At 39.6% G+C, this 22617-nt stretch overlaps 1 protein-coding gene across 10 annotated transcripts in view; it reads right to left on the bottom strand.

Annotated features, from left to right (window-relative positions):
- Positions 1-8989: 8989 nt before the first annotated feature.
- The window catches only part of wt1a (WT1 transcription factor a), a 55133-nt gene continuing 41505 nt past the window's right edge, over positions 8990-22617 (bottom strand). For 6 of the 10 annotated variants that reach the window (XM_069685928.1, XM_069685932.1, XM_069685937.1 and 3 more), the window contains 5 exons: positions 19560-19659; positions 14133-14277; positions 9820-9909; positions 9479-9571; positions 8990-9111 (listed from right to left, as the gene is read on the bottom strand). In XM_069685928.1, coding sequence (XP_069542029.1) covers positions 8990-9111; positions 9479-9571; positions 9820-9909; positions 14133-14277; positions 19560-19659 — 550 coding nt within the window. The remainder of the gene's footprint in view (positions 9112-9478; positions 9572-9819; positions 9910-14132; positions 14278-19559; positions 19660-22617) is intronic. The other 4 variants (XM_069685929.1, XM_069685936.1, XM_069685935.1 and 1 more) reach the window with 4 other exon arrangements.

Raw genomic sequence — 22617 nt, 5'->3', positions numbered from 1 at the left:
CTGCCAAATGTGCATTTGGAGGGAAAATGGACTACTCTCCAACAACAGCGTAATCCGTGAGCAGCCATGACACAAATGACACATATATAACCCACCAAAGCTCGTCTCTACTGGGTTAACGTTAGCTAGCTTTTCTTTGCATGCTTACATTGGATAGCATGCAGTGTTTCCGTTACATACATTTTGCTTCAGATTTCTATAACGTATCCTGAAGTTGCAATTGCAACGACGGAGATGTCCGCTCCAAATAAACAGTCGTTCGCCCACTCTCCTCGTTGAGGTAGAACACTAAAACAGTGACAGGAGTCACAGGACATCAATCCCACGTGAAGTCGTGGCAACCAAATAAACAACAGTGGGACCAGTTTACTCCTCACACAGTGTTCTAATGGCAAAAGAGGGTCCGACATCGGACGCTCTCTGTTCGCACACAATCATATGCAGTTCTGTTACGCAATCTAAACAATCATATTGTGTATATCCGTACGTCCCTATTGTAAATGCATTGATTGTCGCTGTTTATAAGAGTAGGATGTGTCTGCAGAGCCGGAGCCTGCATATTCAGGACCGCAATTCTGGGACCGCATTTCTAGGACCCTGGCTGTTTGCGACAGCACCATCTAGTGCATTGGATAGTTAAAGACCGCATTTTATCAACAACATGGCTGACGACCGTAGTGTGAATATTGAATGTTAATCAAATTATGTGTTTAATATCATAAATCAATTCTGTTGTCTTGAATTTGACAGTGAAATTAATGTTTTACTGTGTTGGTTAGTCTGAAAGGCACGACAGACATTCATCTGATAGCTAATGATAGCTTGCTGGAAACGAACTGTTTGGTGGGAAAGGGTTTTTTGTTAATTTAATGAAACTGAAGCGTTCTTTTTGCAAGACAAACTAAGTGATGACTTAATGACTATGAAATATAATTTTAGTCTGTGCATTTAAATAAACTTAAAAAGAGGATAAAAGCAATAGTCTGGATGACATGGGAAAAACATAATTATGTTTTATTGTTTAACTAAGTTTAAATATTTTCATAATTAAACTGCTTACTGTCTGTTTACCCCACAATTAGTGTTATCAGATAATTTAATTCATTTTGATTTTCTTTTGTAATGTTGGTGGATGACACATTTTTCATTTTTAATAGGATTTATATCGGCCTTTTCTGCAGGTCTACACCTTGTTATGTCATTTAATATACAGCTTAGCCTATGAAGTGATTTTGTGGAAACAAATTAACAATACAATCTTATTATGTTGTCTGTTTACTGTTTTAGTGAAGTGGAGGAATTTTGTAGGCATTTAAGGAAGGAAAGGAATGCATTAAACAGGTAGTGCTGTTACCTACTTCACAATTTGAACTTTGAATATTAATGGTTGTGGAAAAGTCAGACATTAATAACATGTTCTTTCTGTTCCTTCCTTTCAGTCTCTGCGTCTCTGTCTCTCTGCCTGTTTGTTGGGGTGACAGAGAGAACGCCTGATGTCTTCAGTGACCACCTGTCATGCTCAGTGTGTATTTTATGCCGTTTGATTGTTCTGTTCAGGGAAATGGTTTTTATTGTTTGTTCTGTTTTTGTACTTTAATAAAGATTCTATTACAATATCTCAAGAATCTGTGAATGTTTATTTACATTTATACAAAAATATATATTTGGGTGTAAAAACTTTCAACTGTTGTTAAAATTAATATTTGGGTGCAAACCTTTAAAACTCTAAGTTGTTCGACAAGAAAGTGGTATTAGGGCGGAAAACGGCATTTGTTGCTTTTTACAGTCGTCCAATAGGTGGCACTGTCGCAAAAGCAGGGTCCTAGAAATGCGGTCCCAGAATTGCGGTCCCAGAATTGCGGTCCTGAATCTGCAGCCTCCGGCTCTGCAGACACATAGTATTGGATTTATAAAGCTTATAAAAGGTGCAAATGTCATTTGGTAACAATCGATCGATCGTTTTAATCGCTACGTCATTAATAACGTCCCTCGTGCACACGCGGCTCACGTGCTGTTTTGAATTGCGAGAGAAAATATTTAAGTTTAAATTTAGATATAATATTTAGATTTATATTTAATATTTAAATTTAACACAAAGTTAACAAATATTGCTGTAAATCTGGTAAATGTTGACTTGAAAAAATTCACACATTTTTTTTTAAACGGTGTTTGTAGCTAAATGTGGCGAAATGTTGCTATACATTTCTTATAAAAATTCTTCATTTATAAAGATATGCATTACTTGTTTTGTGTGTGTGAAGTACTACACCTCTGTACACCACGAAACGAACTCAATTCTAGACTGTAGCAACCTTCAGATTATGAGATTGAATTAAAATAATTTAACTAATTATAAGTTTTCCCTGTTTTGTCATAATAGGGTAGTGCCCCGATAAATACCTACAATAGGTTAAATTCTTGTAATTAAAGATAAACTTTAATTTCCAATAGTCAAAACAGAGTGCAGGCGTTCTACGACTAATTCATTATTAAATAATTCATCAACCAATTTACGCTACACTTTTTAATATAGAGTTCTGACGTATTTTGTATTTATAGTACTCAAATTTGTCTCTACACGATTCACGATCCATATTTCAAAACTTGATAAATAAATATTGTTGCTATAATTTCTTGAAAATAACATTCGCTTTTTAAAGGGTTTAAGTTTAATTACCAGTATCCTTTTGTCCTTGGATTTGTGTTGATACATATCTGAAATATCAGGTTTTAGCCGTCGTTCTCGTATGCTCTGTGTTCTGCTGCGTAATGATGTGCCCACTGACCATAGCAACACTATCATGACGCGGAACCTTATCTCGGAATCCAGTTGGTCAATGTGGACTGTTGACCCTTCTATCAAAAGTTCAAGGCCTGTATAAAGTAGTGCGCTAGGATGAATCTAAATCAATACTACAATTTGACCAGTAGATGGAGACATAGACCGTGTGTTAGCATAGAGGGCTAGGAGCTATGTCTGCTATAATGCATTACCTTTGCCATGCAAATGATTCGAAAATGGCTTGAATCCCCTCAAAATGACCAGGAGACTTTGGAGTAGCTTTTGATGTCAAAAACAACACAGCTAAGACACGATTTAGAGTTGTAATTCTGATTCTGATTGTTATTATAAAATGTGAAGTATTTTTTGTCTGTTTTTCAGCCATTTATTTAATGACCTTTAGTCGTACATTGATAAGGGTAATACTGTTGGAATCTGTGAAATCTCAGGATTTATTTAAGGTGTTTGTGTGGATACAGTGAAATGTAAGATATGTGTTTGCAGACATGCACCTTGTTCAGAGAAAGCTTTTTGCCTTGCTCATTCTGTTTCTCTGTGTTGTGTTTTGTATCAGTGGAAATGGTTATGTTAGCTTTCTAATTGAGCTTCTGAATAAAACAGTGTGTCATGTGACTTCATACAAGCATGTTTGAATGCCCTGTAACGCGCTTGCGCATGGAGAGGACCACAGGGTGCGATTTATGTTTCATTCAGTAAGTAGTAAAGCTGTCTTATTACTTTACCTTTGGCTATGCTATAAATGTCAATTACATGGTAAACTGCAATAGAAATAGTGAAGAGGAAAATAATCACCCCCCCCCCCCCCCCCCCCCACACACACACACACATGCAGGGACAGGGTTGACACAGACAGACAGGTATCCTTCTTGTTCTCGAATTGATTTGAAGCAGGCCGAGTGCTTCTAAAATGTACAGGAAAAGCGGGTCGCAACTAGTCAACTATTTTTAGAGTCAACAAAAGAAAAAAGTAGCCGTCTGGAATTAAGCGGCTGGAAGCTACTACAGACTACAGCACCAGACACTGGGCGAGGTGATGAAAACTGAAGCTGAACAGATCCTGCTTCTTTCTGTAGAGAAATACATCTTGAAAGTAGACAGAATATGGGGGCTGGCTGTTAAGATATGGTGAGATATGAGAAGATAAGCTTTATTGATCCCCCATATGGGAAATTAACTTGTTTCAGCAGCTCACAAAAAAAAGATAATTAAATATAGTAATCACCACTGCAGGTACATGTTCTCGTGATATCACGCATTGAGTACTGCAACTCCCTAATGGCAGGCCTTCCTGCATGCACATTCAAACCTCTGCAGATGATCCAGAACGCAGCAGCGCGACTGGTCTTCAATCAACCCAAAACGGCACATGTCACTCCACTGCTCATATCCCTCCACATGGCTCTCTGTCGCCGCTCGCATCAAACTCAAAACCCTGTTGCTTGCTTACAAAACAGCAACAAAAACAGCTCCTGCCTACCTGAACGCCCTCATCCAGGTCTACACTCTGTCGCGCCCACTACGCTCTGCCAATGAAAGGCGCCTGGTACTCCCATCACAACAGGGTCCTAAGTTTCTAACTCAGTAGCCCCCAGGTGGTGGAACGAGCTACCAAACTCCATTTGGTCCGCAGAGTCTCTTTCTACCTTTGAGAAGAAGCTAAAGACCCAGCTCTTTCATTCACACCTCTGCACTTACTGATATTGATGCTATTGATTGATGATGATGAAATCAAGGATGACTATACTGATGTTGCTGATAGATGATTATTATTATTTAATAAAAATAAAAAAAACCACCCTATACACTGCCTGTTGGCACCAGTGTCCGATCGCACTTGAAGCTGTTTGGCACTTACTGACTTCGTTCCCTCCTGTCTTGATCGTACTTATATAGCGCTTTTCTAGTCTTTATGACCACTCAAAGCTGCTGTTATACTACATGTCACATTCACCCATTCACACACTGATGGAAGAGGCTGCTACGTAAAGTGCCCAACTGTCAATCAGTTATCACATTCATTCCAGGGATCAATTTGGGGTTCAGTGTCTTGCCCAAGGACACCTCGACTGAGGGAGCTGGGGATTGAACCTCTGACCTTCTGATTGAAAGACGACCTACTCTACCACTGAGCCATAGCTGCCCCACAAGAATATTGTCACTTTCTTAAATGTATTTTTTTGCCTTTTATGCTTTTATCGACAAAGAAAGGACAGTGGACAATGTTGGAAGCAGGGGAAGAGCCCAGGGCCACCACATTGAGGACTGTAGCCTCTGTATATGGAACATGAGATTTAACAACTGCTGCCCCATTGTTACATTTTTTCACATGCTGTCAAATGCTGTTTACAGGTGCTTTAACAATTTATTTTTGATAGTCTCCTTAGCATGCATTAACACATGAATTAGCACTTTAGCAGCTACAAAGCTTTGACTGAGAACATGTTTAGCTAGTTTTTTGAAAGTTAAAATAACTTAAAAATATTCTGAAGGGTTGATGAACTGTTCTTTATACTTTTGGTATTTCATAGGGCCTTATCCATGTTTTCTAAAACTGCGTTAAGTACAACGTTTAAATACAGCATCTAACGTGACTTATGAAAATGTTAAAACTACACTTACACTAACCAGCTATCTTCAAAGGCCTTCACTGACATTACGCTGAGACAGATTTGAATACCAAAACACACACACACACACACACACAGCACAGAGCGATATAGGCCTTATTAAGACAGCTAAGATACAGCATAAGAGCCCTGGGTACTTTCAGAGGATTACCCTACACTAACATGTAGGATAAATCATGATAAAAAATTACAAAAGAAGCGTTGTTGTATCTGTCTGCATATGTTTACTGTTGATCTGCTTTATCTCTCTCTCTCTCGCTTCCCCACTTTGGTGGCTGACAAGAGCAGTTTAAAGTTGAGTTCTTGTGTCCGTGTGTGTGTGTGTGTTTTGATCGTGTAACGGTTTTTGTCTGTGTTCACAACAGAGCTTTTAACTCTCTCCCATCTTCATTTCACTCAAAAACATTATCTCTAATAATGTTTTAATTTAGTGATTATAAGTGTTGTTCCACTCACAAACATGGCAGGATATAATGTAGAAAAAGAAAAACCTCTTTTGTATTCTGGAGGGAACCTTGGTCAAGGTCATATTAAGTATTGACTGAGAGATATAATAACCTTAGAGCAGTGGCATGTTTTAAAAAAAAAATTGAAACAAGGTTAAATGTGTGTGTGTGTGTGAGGAGGAGTTGATATTTTAATATTGTAGACACTGTAGCTAGACTTATTGTGGGCTTTACAATACTTGGTATTGTAATGTACTATATAAAAAAATTACCAAGAGGCTTCTAGTATTTTATCAAAACAGTCACAATACATTTATGCAGACAGAAAAGTATTTTCAATTATCTTACAATTTCAAGCACAAAATATTTCACTGACAGTTGCTGTTCAATGACTCAGACATTATTACACAAGAAAGAAAAAAAAAGATAATTTAGACTTTTCTTCGGATGGAGCAGGAACTGTACTCTATCAGTTCAGATATATTTTTCCTGTCATGGAAAAAAATCAGTTCACATGATATTATTTACACCTTTACAATATATTGTCCCACAGACCCGATGTGACATAGTGTGCTGCATAGTCTGGCAATATTTGCACAACACAAGAGACTCAGATGTCTAAGCTCCATGAGCACTGAGCAATAGAAAAAATTATTAGATTATTCAAGTTCCACTTTTAATTAAAAATGAGAATGCATATTTATGTTTACTATGTGTATTTTATGCTATATACTTATTATAAAACACTACATCACAAACACTATATGGTGGAAGGTGCAGACTGTTTAGCTTGCTTACTTTACTTTCAGTAGCATTTATGGTATAACTGTTAAAACTATAAGAAAATGCAGAAAGACTAAATGTCACATCACCTCCTTTAAGTAATTCCAGTCAACGCAGTTTTTGTCTACAAAAAGCGAATAAATACGTCTTCCCAAAGTAGTTCAACATGACAGATATTTACAACAGCTGAAAAGGCCCAATCTGTAGGGACTACAAACTTTGACCACACTGTACAAATGGTGGTAGATGATGGCATTAAAACAGATAATTTTAGGGGCAAAACAAAATACTAAGGTGGCAATTCACTAAGAATGAATTGCGGTCATTTGCACCTGCTATCTGGCCGTCTCAAGGTCCGATTCACAAAGCAAATTGCAATAGGCCTAATGATATTCAAGTGCAAATACGCCCATAAACTTCTGCAGATCCGTGCAGTTTGCTCTTTTTTTGTGTCTGATTGTGATACCTCCACTCTCTGCTGCGTGGTGCTGTGCTCTAGCGGAGCAGAGTGGAGAGACGCTTCTGGGACACGCCGGAGACGGAACATGGCGCCTGCTGTGGACTCACGAGCATTGACTTGAATGGGCACGATCAACTCCGGAGGTCGCGCCGCACACGGAATGCACATGAGACGGATCCTGTAGAATTTAGGCTTCAGACATTAGTTGAGCTCACACTGACGGATTTCAACTCCCTGCACAGATAGATGATGAGCACAGAGAGGAGAGGGCAGCTCTTTTAACAGTTTATTGTAAAGCCCAGACTCGAAAAGTGTTTACTAGTTTAACTGTCTTTACCGCAGCTTTATTTTTTTAAACGAGCGCGCAACCGCAGCTCTAATCCCCGTCATGCGTGACGGCTCCAGACTGTCTGCCCGTGTCTGTGCTCGTGTGCCTGACTGGTCTCCGGATTATAATAATAATGACAATATATTATTATCAGATTGTTTTTAGACAAATACATTTTTTGATCGCACAAAAGGTGGAATTGTCGTCATGATCAGCGTGACAGCCCTTATAATAGGTGCACCGCAGTTACCACCAACTCTCTGCAGGCAGTAATATTTTCACTCTAACTGTGCCGTGCTGTTAACACTGGTGTTTGTAAATTATGTGCTTTTTGCTACGAGGCTCATTTGTATAGAAAGGGGCCAAATTTGCCCTGAATGTTTGCATAATGAGTCATTTAAATACGCGCAAACAGCACCGGAGCACAGAGACATTCAACCCTCTGAATGTGCTTCGAGATTGAGGCGGAGTCTTTTTGTGTCAAAAGCCACGCAATCCTTTAGTGAATTCCCCCTAAATTATTGTGAAGACAAAAATGTTTTTATCTGAAATTCTTGTAAACAGCACATGACACAAACATTTACTTTATTCCGTGCATGGGGATACTGAAGATCAATTTTATAGTGTTTCCATGGATATTTACATCTGTCTAACACAACGTCTGATACCTGAAGAAAAAATTCACTCTAGAACAAGAGTCTCTAAGTATTTGTTAAAACCCAGTATTATCAATGCGTTAAACTATTAAAACACATGAGCCACATGGTAGCATAATTTGATATTACAATGAACATGGACACTGTTTTTTATTTTGAGTCAACAAACACACTTACACTATCGGACTATTAGTTTTAGGAACATTTGTGATAAACTACAGAGGCTAGATGTTTTTGGAAAAAATTTAGCCCTAAAAAGTTTATGCTTAAAAAAGTCTTTGTTGCACTGGTAAGGGTGTGTTGGTTCAGTGGTATCATGGAATTATAAAGTAACCTACTTGATGTAATTAGCCACGGCAGAACCTGACTAAATTAAAATGTGGGGCGTTGCAGCAAAATTTAAGCCAGGTTCCACTTTTATTGCTTGATACTTGATTATTTGCTTGAGACTTCTGCATTGCCTTTCAACTGGTGTGACAGAGCTGTCCCATTTAACTAAAGATGAAGGGCTAATGTTTTTTACATATAGTTGGTTTTGGTCATTTTATGGCATATCTTAGTAACAACAAAAATACTGAATGTTGCCAGCCTTATCAATTAAAATCCACCCACTTAAAAGTCAAAGTTTCTCAAATAAACTGTAATTAGCACACAGATTTCACAATTCTTCATTATTTTTCACAGATTTTCATTAAGCTTCAAAACCTAGTTCAAAGATATTAAATGATATACACTTACTTTGATCATTTTTTAAGGGACCAATTAGATAAGAGGCTGTTTTCTTGGGTGCAAAGGAGGTAACCAGGTTCAGATTAACTAGACAGACAATATTAGCAGATATGACCAACATGTTTACATTAATATATACATACAGGTCAACAAAGACTCAGATGGACAGCTGGAGCTTGGTGAGGTTCCTCTGGTGCATGTTGTGGTGTCGAACCAGCTCATCACTGCGGGCAAACTTCTTCTGACAGTTAGGCCAACGACAGTTAAAAGGTTTCTCACCTTATAGAGAGGTGGAATGGATGGACAGGTTGGAAGGGAGTGAAGAAGAATTAAAGAAAAGTTGGAAAAGATGGTAATGATGGGTGGGAGAAAAAGTAGGACAGGATGGATTTAATATAGATGCAGATTAGGTGGAATTTAAATTAAATCAGGTAAAAAGAAAGGGGTAAATGAGAAATATTAGAATATTATGTTGATCATAACTTGAATAGAAAAATATAACAGACTTTATGTATATGTCCATTATTTTACAAGTTAAGTATCCTACATGTTGTCATTCCAACGATAGGTTGTAAAATTACTATATGAAATATATATATAAAAATGTAATGAATGAAGAGAAATGCAGAAAAAAAAGTTTACGCACTTGTTTTACCTGTATGAGTCCGGTTGTGTGTCTTAAGGTGGTCAGACCGAGAGAACTTTCTCTGACACGTCTCGCATTGGAAAGGTTTAACTCCTAAACATGTGAACCATATCATACATACACACACAAACACAAACAGAATTCGTATGTTCAGCATCACACACACACACACACACACACACACAGAGAAAGAGACAGAGAAATACAGTAGAGCAGAGGCTTGCAGAGAAGCCTTTCAGAGGTTTGGCCATTCATAAGCAACTTTATCTAAGGGAGGTTCCAGTTCAAATTCAAAGAACTGAATGAAAAAGAAATATACAGATTAAGTAAACTCATTAAACCTGTGTGCCGCCTCTGATGTCTTTTGAGCTGGTCAGAGCGAGAAAACCTCCTGCCACAGTCTGTGAATTCACACTGGTAGGGTTTCTCCCCTGAACAAAGACAAGAAAAGACACGGAAAGGTAAGTGAATTTGAATTTGATACTATTTAGGCAACTCTTTGTTCCTGAAGATATCACAGTTAACACACACTTTGTAAAAAGGTCTACAGCTCTACTGACAGTAACTTCTTCACTGACTTGAACAATGTATTGTTATTAGCAAACATACTTCCCTGATATCATTGTCAACTCTGACTTTATGTCCATATTCAGTCTCACACCGCCTTCACTCTGTGAGGGGGATTCTATATGCCCCATTTCCAAAACACTGGAAACCAATCTGAATCTAAAGTTTTTTAAATATGACACTGCTGCAAAGCAATGCCAACACACTGGTTTTGGGTGCTTGTGGCTCAGTGGTAGAGTTGGTCGCCTCTCAATCAGAAGGTTCGGGGTTCAATCTCTGAAGACACTGAACCCTAAATTACTCCCAGTGGCATAGCCATCTGGTATGAATGGGCATAGATCTGATTGGAGATTGGCACTTAGGCCTCAGGTAAAAAGCAGCTTTGAGTGGTCAGAAGACTAGAAAAGCGCTATTTAAGTACAGTCTATTTACCATTTGCCATGGTACATCGTATAAGCATATGATGTCCAGACAATGCAGCCTTTTTAAAATAAGTGTCTATTGTCGATAGCTGTTGCCAGTGTTGTTATGACTCCTGTTTGATTTCAGAACACAGCTCAACAACCCTTTAACAACACCTTGATAACAGTTTGACAACGGTGTAAGTTCAGTGTGTAAGTTCATGTGACGTTGAATGGCTTATCATTTGTAAATTATTGGTTGTTTTTTAACCAGAGGCACCAGTTTCTTATTGTATTTAATCAATTAAACATGCACAATTTTACGCTTTTTTCCCAAAGCCAGGTACATCTGAGAGTTAATACAGCATAAGGAAGGATCTAGACAGGAGGGAACAGTGTTAGTAAGTGCCAAGAAACAGCTCACATCATCACACGTTGTCAATATCATCATCATCATTATGAATATCCTAATCAAAATCAGCAACATCCTCAATATCATCATCACCAATATCATCGTCATTCATAGTATTGAAGAGTGTGGAGGTGTTCATGAAAGAGCTAGGTCTTTAGCTTTCTCTTAAAGGTGGAAAGGGACTTTATGGACCAAATGGAGTTGGTAACTCATTCCACCACACCTACAGAGATAACATGAGTATAGCTAGTGACTTAAAGGTTCATTAGGTAACATTAGTAAAACTGACTTTTTGTCATATTTGTTCAAACTGTCACTTTATCCATGCAGTACGTGAGAAAGATAATCTGTGGAAAAAATCATGTTCCTCTGGCTCCTCCTACTGCTCCTAATGGCATTTGCAAGAATACACTGCTCCCGGTCCACAACAACCAATCAGAGCCGAGCAGTCTTTCAGGCTACTGTCAAACACACGGTGCGCAGCACCACTCACATGGTTGAGCTCAATTTCTTCAGTGTGCACAGCCGGTTTGTGTCCACAAGGGCTGAAAAACAACCAGGGGAATGAAAAAAACTGCCCATCCCTTCATTGCTAACCAAGATTTACACTACAAAGACTGTTACATCGAAGAGGACAAATGAGGAAAAGCAAACTAAACAGAAAGAATTGGACCGTGACAGAAACAAAACCAGAGTACATTGGAGCAGCATTTCCGAGGTGGAGAGAGCTACAGGACCTGAAAGGATAAAAAAACAATGCTGAGTTCAACAGTTCTGCTTGACAAGTAATTACCCCAGCTTAATTTCTGTTGTATTTGTTTTCAAAAAGTGTATCCACATTAATAATACATTTATTTATATAGCGCTGTTCATGATACTCAAAGACACTTGACATTTTTGAAACAACTAAAGAAACAAAATAAGAAAAGAAGAAACACAATAAGAGGAAACCAAACAATGAAAAAATCAGCATCAGAGGTTAAAAGCAGTTCTAAAAAGGTGGGTCTTGATCAGTGATTTGAATTGCTAAGATGTCTGCAGTTACTGTGGCTTTACGTTGTTGTTGCAGTTGGGCTAATGTAAGCTTGTTCCCAATGTGGTTTCTGTGTTGCGTTGTTTCATGGTGGAGTGGCTGAAAATATCTTTGTGAAGTGCCCAGGCAGTGTTACCGTTTCGGACTTTCTCTTGATAGTTATGTATGCCTGTGCTCTCACGGCTAAATTTTCTGAACATCAGTGTGTTACTGCTTAGTTGGCATATTTTTTTTCCACAGTTTCTCTTGACAAACTAAGTGCTGGCGGTTTTGCCAAAATTTACCAAACAAATTTGCTGTAGTTTATCGTTCACAGCAACACTGATTGCCGTTGGTTTAATGTGTATCTGCTTCGATAGTGTTGGTGATGTAATACAACGGCTGTGGTTGTTGTCATTTCACGTTTTTACTGGTGTGTCTGCCATATTGTATACCTGGCTTCTTCAGTTGCCGTGGTTACTAGCCTGTGCACGCATTACTGCCTCATTTGCAGGGAGGGCTTTGGAGGCAGGACTGAGCACTGCTGAGAGAGAGGGGGAGGGACCTGGAGGTTGTAACCTTTCAAATTATGAAGCAAAGTCCACTCTCTTCTCCATCTTACTTACTGTAGCTTTAAGACCCTGCTGTGATGGGAGTACCATGTGCCTTTCTTTGGCAGAGTGTAGTGGGCTAGAGGGAGAGTAGACCTGAGGGTTTTGCATTCCTCTCTTGCCTTTTTTTGCCACAGCAGTGTTGGTTTTAATAACCTTTCTATATTCATCATTACTCATTTAAACAGTCTGACTGAAGCAGACAACTGATGATTGCTCCTATTCGTGCAGAAGAAGCATCAAATGACGGATAAAACGCCCCCCTTTCTGTAAACGTGAACAGAAGCTGAAGCTGAAAGCCTGGGTTAACAGAAAAAGTTCATAACCTGCAGATGTTTAAATGTTCATGCAGGGAGACTTGCCAGTAGGGAGTTGCAGTAGTCAATGCGTGATATCACGAGAGCCTGTACCAAAACTTGTGTCGCATGCTCTGATAGAAAGGTTTTGATCTTCCTGATGTTGTACAGGGAAAATCGACATGACCGAGCAAATGAGGCCACGTGAACCTTAAAGGTTAGCTGGTGGTCAATTAACCCAGGCTCTGGGAAGACTTTGTGGGCATGAGTTTGGTTGATCTATGCTGGACATCGATCTGTGATTGGATTGAGGGAATGGCTGGGATGACAAGGAGCTCAGTCTTAGATAGGTTGAGCTGAAGGTGGCGTTCTTTCATCATCATGTGTAAAAATACAAAAATAAGAGTCATAATACTTGTCACGTCTCCGGGCTAAACTCAAAATTGCTACCCTTATGTTTCATGTCCCGTGTTTCCTGTTTTATTTTGGTCCTCACCATGTGTCTCGTTTTAGGTCCTCTACTTCCTGCTCGTCTGTGTGATTACCTGCCTTGCCCTAATGTGTTTCAACTGCATGTAATTGTCTCTGTGTTCCCTTCCTTCTGTGCAGTTTTTGTAGTTTCCTTGTGACAGTGTTGTAGTGTTGTAGCATTCCCTTGTGGTTTTTGTGAGCCTTTTCGATCCAACCTTCACAATCACAAAACACTACATTTCAGAAAACACACCAGCAAAAAAACTGAACACTTCAGAAAAAAAACACAGCATTTCAGAAAACACACCAGCAAATCACAAAACACTACAGAATTTCATAAAACCATAGACTGTATCAATAATGGACGTAGTCTCAGTGAAGTCACCCATAAGTTTCTGAAGAAGCGCTTTGAAGCCTGAATTGCACCGGCGCTCGGGGTCGCCATATTGGAAATGTGGCTAATGTAGAGGAGGGCAAAGAGGTGGAGTGTGAATGAGCTGAGGCCTATGGCTGAAAGGCGCCAACAACACAAACAGGCGAAGTTAAGTTCAGTGTCTGTGTGTCTGTGTTGACGTCTAGCAGACAGAAAACACACAACACATGCTGTAGTTATTTGCACTTTAGGGCCACTGTAATCCTCAACTATGTTAAAATGCTAGTTGGATAAATGCATAAAAACACATCATCACGTATTAGTTGATATATTTTGTATTAATAATCTGACTGTGCAAAGTAGCTAACAGCTAAAACTGCTCAGCTAAATGTAGTGGAAATATAAAGTAAAAAATTTGACCCCTAAAGTAGAAGTGAAAATAGAAGTATAAGGTAACATCAAGTAACAACTTTAATATTACAGCACATCCTTCTGTTTCTCTTGGTTTCACCTGTGTGTTTTCGGCTATGCATCTGCAGATGAGACAGCTTGAAGTAGCGCTTGTTGCATCCAGGGTAGGCACACATGAACGGACGCTTCTCGCTGCTCTCTGACCGCACTATGGCTTGAGCGATACTGGGCACTCGCCGCACATCCTGCAACAAACAAACACACAAACACACACAAGTCCCAGCCCTTATTTAAAGCAAAACCACACAAGGCAAAATTTTCAAAAACTCTCCCTTAACATCAAAATGTAACAAAAAAAGAGAAATAGAGAAAACAGGCCATTAAATAATAGGTGTGTGTAAATACGTTTGCAAATGCTAACAACTATCAGTGATCATAATAAAATCACCATGTATTCAATAGATTGGTTGACTTACGGAAGCGTGTTGCTGTCACCTCGAAATAAATAAAAAAGATCAGTATCACATTATAACGTGATGTTTATTGTTATAACATGAAACTTATCACGTTATAACCTGATAATGGGGGCCCAAACCCATGAAGATTGCCGAGCACCCACCGGCGCCAAACTCTACCACCAAAGCACCCAGGAGATTGACGTTTATGGTCGTAGTATATTTGGCGACCCATTTCCGCCCTCCGCAATCGATTAGTGGCACTGAGCAATCTCCCCTCGTTCTAGCCCCTCCCCACACTTTCGTTCTGATATTGCAGGGAGGTTTCAGCCTACTGAAAGTCACACATGCTCTGCAAACTTGAAACAGAGAGAGATGCACACACATCTATTGCGTTGAAGAAGCATAGGGCTGACCCGAATGCATTAAAGCTTCAATCGTTGAGTTACAGTTATTATAAAGTACAAAGTACGTCTCTCCACGAGCAGGAGCTGTTACCTGTGATCAGAGACTCCAGTCTGCTGTGTATACTGTATTTCACACAGAGCTGTAGAGGATCATCAGGCTTCACGATCAAACTAAGTATGTGTGTATATGTATACTATGTATATTGTCATGGTCTGGGCTGTGCCTCTCCCTCATTCCTAGTGTTTCAGTTGTTTTTTCCCCTCCTTGTGTTTGTTGTTCCCCTGTGTGTTTTCTCTCTATCTGTGTGTGTGGGCGTGGCTATCAATTACCCTCCTGCTGCCAATCCACCTGCACACCTGGGATCCATCCACTCATCAGCTCCTGCAGTATATATACCCCGGCTCTTCACTCCAGTCTTGTCAGATTGTTCAGTTGGCATCATCAGTGGTACTGTGCTGCGGCCAAACTTATTTCTTGATCTGTGGATCTTTTTTCGTGTTTTTGACTCTTGAATAATTCTTGGTTTACCTGTGTCACAGATTCATGAGCCGCCCAGGATCTCTGTCTGCCTCCCTCAATTCTCCATGCTCTCGGCTTCAGCTGCTGCTGCCACTGTTCCCCCATATATTTCCAGACCAACTTCTCATCAACCTCAATTGCAAGTTAAATAAATAACTTTGAACCTTCTCCTTCTGTCTCTGCTTTTGGGTCCAACTACTACACACCTTGACATATATCCCGTCATCAGTCTGTGATCACCCGCTCCTTCCCTTTGTGCCGGTGCTCTCACCCTCTCAGTGCAGCATAGTTTGTGTTATATGATGTTTTTTAAAGTATAATTTGTCCGTCCACACGTTTCCTCACTCAAACATCAATTTCATGTTATAACAATATAATTTATCACATTATAACGTGAAAATATCTTGTCCCCCCTCCCCGGGCCTGACGACTCCGAACTCCCGGTGGTCTGAGCTCCTTTGCTACTCTGAAAAGTGACCATTAACAGATCCCGTGCTCTGAGCCTCGATACCGCTAGCTGCAAGGCTAACTTAGCTCTTGCTCTTAGCTGTTATACCAAGTGAACCCTAGAGCCAGCTGCGCCCTGATTGGATGGTCAGTGGACAATGTGGAGGCGAGCTGATTGGCTTGTCAAGAAACAGTAAGAATTCGTATTTGTAACTCACAGCTCGTACTCATAACTTCAGCTTCGTACTTGCACATAGGAAATTTGTTTGTCTGTAACTCAGACTTTGTAAAATCCTTAAATTGAAAATATATGTGGAACAAATTCTAAGTCCACACACACAAATTGTTTCTACAACTACAAAAACGTTTTACACACTCGCAAATCTTACCTGCGAGCACAAAATATTTCTATACCTGTGCACACAAAACATGAAATACAACTGAAATAATTTGTGAACATTATTTTACAAGCACAAAATCATTTTACGAATACAAAATCTTTATCACCGTTATTTTACTCCATAGTGATGCACACAAATTGTGTTGATAGCATTTACAGTCTTGGCACTGCCCTACCAAGGAGTCAAACAGCCTCTACTCATGAACCATCGCCACGGCGACAGCGGGAGGTCACTTGAGTTCAGTTGGAGCTCAGCTGACACATATACACACACAAGACAGACATTTGAACACTTTCTCAAGCATCTTTCAAGGCTGGTCTTCCATTTTAAACTCCTCCATCGTCCTCATCACCTCCTCAGTCATCTTCCTCACCTCCAACTCAATCTCATCACCTCTCACCTAACCTCATCACCTCCTCAGTCATCTTCATTATTGAATCCTTCTGCTTCATTATTGTATCCTTCTAAGTAAATGTAGTATTAGTCATAGGCAATACAGAAATAGTTTTTGTGCTGTCATGGCCACTTAAAATTCACACTTAGGGGACCTATCAGTTACTAGCGTAGCTAAACCAACAAGATTCCACTGCAGTGAAGTAAATCTTTTACATTAAACCAACCATTGGCAACAGCTCTGTGACATTCTACCTATTTTTTCCTGTGTCATTTTCTCTTGTTTAGTGATAGAGAATGGGTTTAACTTGGGTGTCTGAGTTCTGCTAAGGTTACCCACTGCAGGTTAAACTGGGGCTGCTGCTTGACTGATGCTGTCCATGGATTAAATTGGAACATGAAGTGCTAACAACAGTGAAAAATTACAGGCTTATTTATAAGAAGCCTGCTTTTCCCCCCTGCATTTCTAGTTTGCCTAATCCTATATGCAGCAATCAGAGCCACCGGGCTTGGAGGCGGAGGAAGTACTAGCAGTAACGCTAGCAACGGCGTTAGCATTAGCCGCTTTGCTTAAGCAGTTGTTAGGCTGCACTAGTTCAGATTTATAGCACGTTCAACTTGTTAGTGTTTCATAAGGTTGCTGGTGTTACCCTTTAGATGCACCTACCTTTTTTTTTTTTTTTTTACCAAGGTTCAGATTACGGGGGAGCACATTAAATATATGTTAATAAGACTATATAAATGTTAATAACAGTATCATAATCATGTTTATTGTTAGTTTATAAGACATTTATAAGCACTTATAAGAAACTTGTAAACAATTTATAGACTTTTAAAGAGCGTTAATAAAAGCCTCATAAGTTGCTTATAATTGTTTATAATAGCATTGCAAGCTCATTCATTGAGTCTTACTCACTTACCTATTATGCCATTGTAAGCCTAATAATAAGCATCTTATAAGGACTTATAAGGGTCCTATTACCTCTTAACTAACGCTTATTACAAGGACCTTAATTTAAAGTGTTACCAAAAAAATAAGTAAATGCTGCTTTTTTTCAATTTGCTCATACAAGTATTCTCATTATTATGATAAATAAACTTGAATATACTCATGTATGTTTTTACTTCTGAATAGGAAAAATTCCCAGCAATTTCTCTTCAGAGGATGTTCTGACACCGCAGGCACGGAATACGTGATTGTTTCCCACAGGCTTCAAGACAAAGAACTTCTCATGACAATTTAAATAACTTATTTGCTTAACTCAAAAAGACTCAAAACTCTGCTTTAAATTACTTTCACAAAGTAAGGAAACAAAAAATGTTAAACTCCCCAACAAAAGTTGATTAATATAGCGGTCAAAAACTTTTTTAAACCACAGCTTCAGCTGCTGGACATTTTTAGGCTACACCACCCACTTTACCTGCTTAAAATTACTATAGGTGGGGGGCGGTATCTGTTGTGTGCACAAACTTTCTAAAAAATAAAAATACAATAGGAATACATTCCAAATTATAATACACATCTGAACTAATCTGAATACCATAATATATAAAGGCTATTGACAAAAATCTAATATATAAAGAAAAAAAATAACCATTCCTTTAAACGGCTACCACAAGCCAACAATCTCTCAGTTTGGTAAAGGAGAGAGGAGACGGTGGTCTCTTTATTTCCTTGCCGTCTGTGAGTACGGCCTTATTGCTAAATCTGATGAAGTTTTGTGGGCTCCACATCTGCACTGCCGCTGCAGCAGTCAGCCAGAGAGGAACCAGGGAGGTGGGGGAGGCTAGACGGGATCTCTGTCTGCGGGGCAGTGGGCTATGACGGCATCACTTTGTCGGTATCAGCAGGTCTGGTAAAACTATGCGCAGTTCGGGAGCTAGTTTATTTTTCTTCAGCCAATCAGGAAACAGCCACATGTGCTGTTTCCTGATTGGCTGAAGAAAAATATCTACATCTTTATGTTATTAAACTGTTAAATCTTTTGAATCTCCATTCACACCGCTGCAACTTTCCCTGCAACATTCCGAAACTGTTTTGTCACGTTGCGAATCTTTGATTTGATCTGGCCCTTAGCCCCCTGCTGATTTCAAGACTTGTTTTGCTCTGATTAATACAAATAGGCCTTATCTATTCTTTAATTTTGAAACAGTAGTCTTATGTCGATATTTAGTCTCCCTGAAAGGATTGACAGGATTAACTGTAGTAGTAACAGTTTTGCGCATTCCTGCAATCGTCCACACTGCTGCGCACTTCCATGCACACGCGTTCATGTGACATGCTTAGTGGTGTGCTCCGGAAAAAATAGGGCTCCCCTGAAAGCCACTGTGTTTTGCTGCATTTTACATATATTGACCAGAGTTGTAAGCCCAGACTTTCGAACGCGTCGCTCTGTCTGCCATATAGACCTACAAGGTTCTCTGGTTCCTTTTATCCAGAGAATGACAACAATGAAGCATTGTTGACGATTGCAGTTTCGTCATCACTAGGGGACAGATGCTGCGTTAGAATCATAGAGCCTTTCCCAAAAACACTCCCTACACCCTCTCACTGCCGTCCAAAACTGTGAGTCTGAGTGTGGAGCACAGTGGAATGGAAGTGGGTTCTTAAACCCTCCACCAGCGTTTATGCTAACATAGGATAACATAACCCTCCCCACTCACACTCCGGTTGACGTCACACTTACAGCTGAACAGAGCACCCTTTGTTTAGGTGAAAGGATTTAATACAGCGCAGAGCTTTGAGACAACTCCCCTATCGAATTGTACGTTACCATGGTTTCATACCATACAAATAACAAAAGTTACATAAATACCAGTGTGGCAGAGTCATTAAAATCACTCCACATCATGAGGAACATAAACTTCATCCCGAGCTTCAGTAGCAGTTGTGTAAAGTCCTACCTGTATGCCTCTGAAGACTCCATGTGTGTGTATGCGGTACTGCGTGCTGCAGCTGTATACCATGGGGGTGCTGGGGTCACTGTCATAGCCTGCTGCATGGCTGTCCGAACAAAAGAAGAGAGATTTATTTAGATTCATAATGCAAATTAAAAGGAAAAATTGTATTAAGCAATTTTACACAGTCATCCTTAAAACGTTCTTTGAATATTAGATTAAAACATAATTGGAACTTGTAGGTAATGTTAGCCAGTGTCATGGGAATGTTCCTGCTAGCTGGGTATGCTTTCATCATGAATCTCTTCTGTAACTCTGTTGAGCCAATGATTGACTTTAAAGCTCTCATTTTCTCTGTCAGCAGCAATTAAACAATAGTTTAAGAATATGTAGGCCAACTGTGCATCTTATTTGAGTCACATTGCACAACTTAAAACCTTAACCAACCACCAGTGTGAAAGTAATGACAGTTCAGTACCTTCAAAACAAGAGTAGATAGAAAAAATTGAATTATAATTCAAGACATGAATGTGTGTGACCAAGAGAAGTTCATGCACATTTGTTTTACAAGATAAAATATTTTACTATTTTCTTGGTTGAAGAGACAAATGGCATGACCGTGCTGAACCAGCATCATCAGTAGGCTACAGTCATCTTCCTTGAGAGATGCCTGCGGCCTCGTGCCAACGACTGAATCACAGCTGTGATGATATTCAGTACAACATCAATCCCTCTCATGTGATATTGCTTAATAATATAAGAGGATATTTAAATGCACTGTAGCCTACACGGACCGCCTTGGTGCGAGAGAGAGTGCGCAGAAGAACAGAAGTGCGGACGTAAGTTGAAAACTGGTCATTTGATGATGGAGCCTGATGTAGCTCTGTATAACTCTTATCTGTGAAGTGTTGGTCTGTCACTGTTAAGAGACTCGAGAGATTAGTTCTGCGTGACAGAGCCAGACAATGTCCATGTTTAATAATCGCCACAGTCACATAACTATACGAGTCTGTCCATTCTTTATTAAAAACTCTGTTTTCGCGGTCTACTTTTCTCATTTTAGAGCACTTCATATTTTTTTTCCCCAGACTCACTTATTTTCTATTACTGTGTCTCTGTAACTCTCCTCTCGGCCTGCTCTTTGTGTATCTGCATTCTCACACATCCACTGGTTCCAGTCACAATGTTTATCTGAGTAAGAAATTTGATTGATTGAATAAAAAGCTTCACCTGTGATGATTTTCAATGAACGCATTGGTCTGTGAGTATCCTGGGCTGCTAAAATCCCTACGGCAAAGGCAAAACGAGCTGCGCAGGTTAAAATAGATGCTTGTCAAAATTTAATAATAAGTCCAGGTCCGGATACAATGGACCCAGACCTATTAGTGACCTAGGATGTAGGTTAACATTGCACATACCTCCAAATAGCAGCTTTCCCCAGCAAACTGCAAGGCACAACATACATATATTTTGTTATATTTTTTTAATGATGCAAAAGGACTGCAACTGATAAGTTGATCGTTGGGTGCCTGATGAACTATTGACTTAAGCGTACTTGACTTAAGGGCATCAAAACAAAACACTAACGAACATTTGACTTCAGCAACTTCTCGTCATTTATGTTAAGTTCACACCTTTCAGTTCAGTCCTGTCTTTTGTGTTTCCCGTCGTGTTTTATTTTGTAGTAATGTCTCTCCTCTTGTTTCAGAAAACTTCACTTCCTGTCCGTATGTGTTTCCCGCCTTTGTGATTGTTGTCCCTGCCCTCATTGTTTCCACCTGTGTCCCATTACCTGGTGTGTGTATATATAGTCTGTGTCTCCCTTTGTCCTGTGCCTGTGCAACACAAAAGACAGGACTGAACTGAAAGGTGTGAACTTAACATAAATGACGAGACATTACAATGTGTGCTTTTGTATATCATTATGCTTTTAATTTTTTAACATACTTCCTGAAAATATACAATAAATATATTTGAAAACAAGTGTCTTAAAAGTGTACTTTTTTTAAGTAATTTTGTTAACATTCAAGTAAAAGTGTATTTCACTTTAATGTATTTATTAAAAGTATACTATAGGCTATATTTTTGTGTGTGATCGAAGTGCATTTTTCTAAATGCACTTTGATGTTATTAAAGCATGTAATAAATGTACTTTTGTATTGTTTTGCTTCTTTCATACACACTCACAATACACATTTTCAAAGAGTTTATGCATTGTGCACTGGCCATCTGGGAATGGCCAGCACCTCCTGTCTGCTTACAGCTAGTCCTTTGGTGCAGTCAGAACCACCTGGAGCTCAACCCACTCAAGACTGTGGAGACGACAGTGGAGAAGCCCCACCAAACTCCCCCACCCTCACAATCCTCAACAGCACAGTGTGGACACCTTCAGGTTCCTGGGATCCACTATCTCCAAGGACCTGAAGTGGACTTGCCACATAGACACTGTCAGGAAAAAGGGTGTACTTCCTGAGACAGCTCAGCAAGTAAACCTGCCTTAGGAGCTGCTGATCATGTTTTACTCATCCAGTCTGTTATCTGTACACCCATTACTGTCTGGTTTGGATCTGCCACCAAATAGGACAGAAACAGACTGCAACAGACAATCAGGTCTGCAGAGAGGATCATTGGAACCAACCTGCCCTCCATCCAGGACTCATACCGGTCCAGGGTCAGGAAAAGGGCAGGTAACATCAATGCAGACCCATCACACCCCGGTCACAAACTGTGAACTTCTCCCCTCCGGCAGGCGTTACAGAACCCTGTAGGCCAAAACAACCAGACACAGAAACAGTTTCTTTCCCCAGGCTGTCACTCTGATGAACAGCTAACTCAGTCAGAGTGTTAAGGACAATACATGTGTAATAACCTAAATAACTGTACTTGTGAGTTATACAAACATCCACTGTGCATGATAAATATGTTATTTATTATTTATTGTCATTGCTTAATTCACCCTCTTATCATGTATACATTATCTCCACATCGAAGGTCAATCCACATTCTCTGTAAATACTGTAAATACTACAACCATGTACCTCTTGTACATAACCTGATTCACAAC

This window comes from Semicossyphus pulcher, unplaced genomic scaffold (genome assembly GCF_022749685.1).
Source record: "Semicossyphus pulcher isolate SPU_LCO1_2020_fin unplaced genomic scaffold, fSemPul1.0.p SCAF_8, whole genome shotgun sequence".
NCBI classification, from domain to species: domain Eukaryota; kingdom Metazoa; phylum Chordata; class Actinopteri; order Labriformes; family Labridae; genus Semicossyphus; species Semicossyphus pulcher.
Note: the sequence above shows the minus strand (reverse complement) of the source record. Positions and strands in the feature narration are given on the sequence as shown.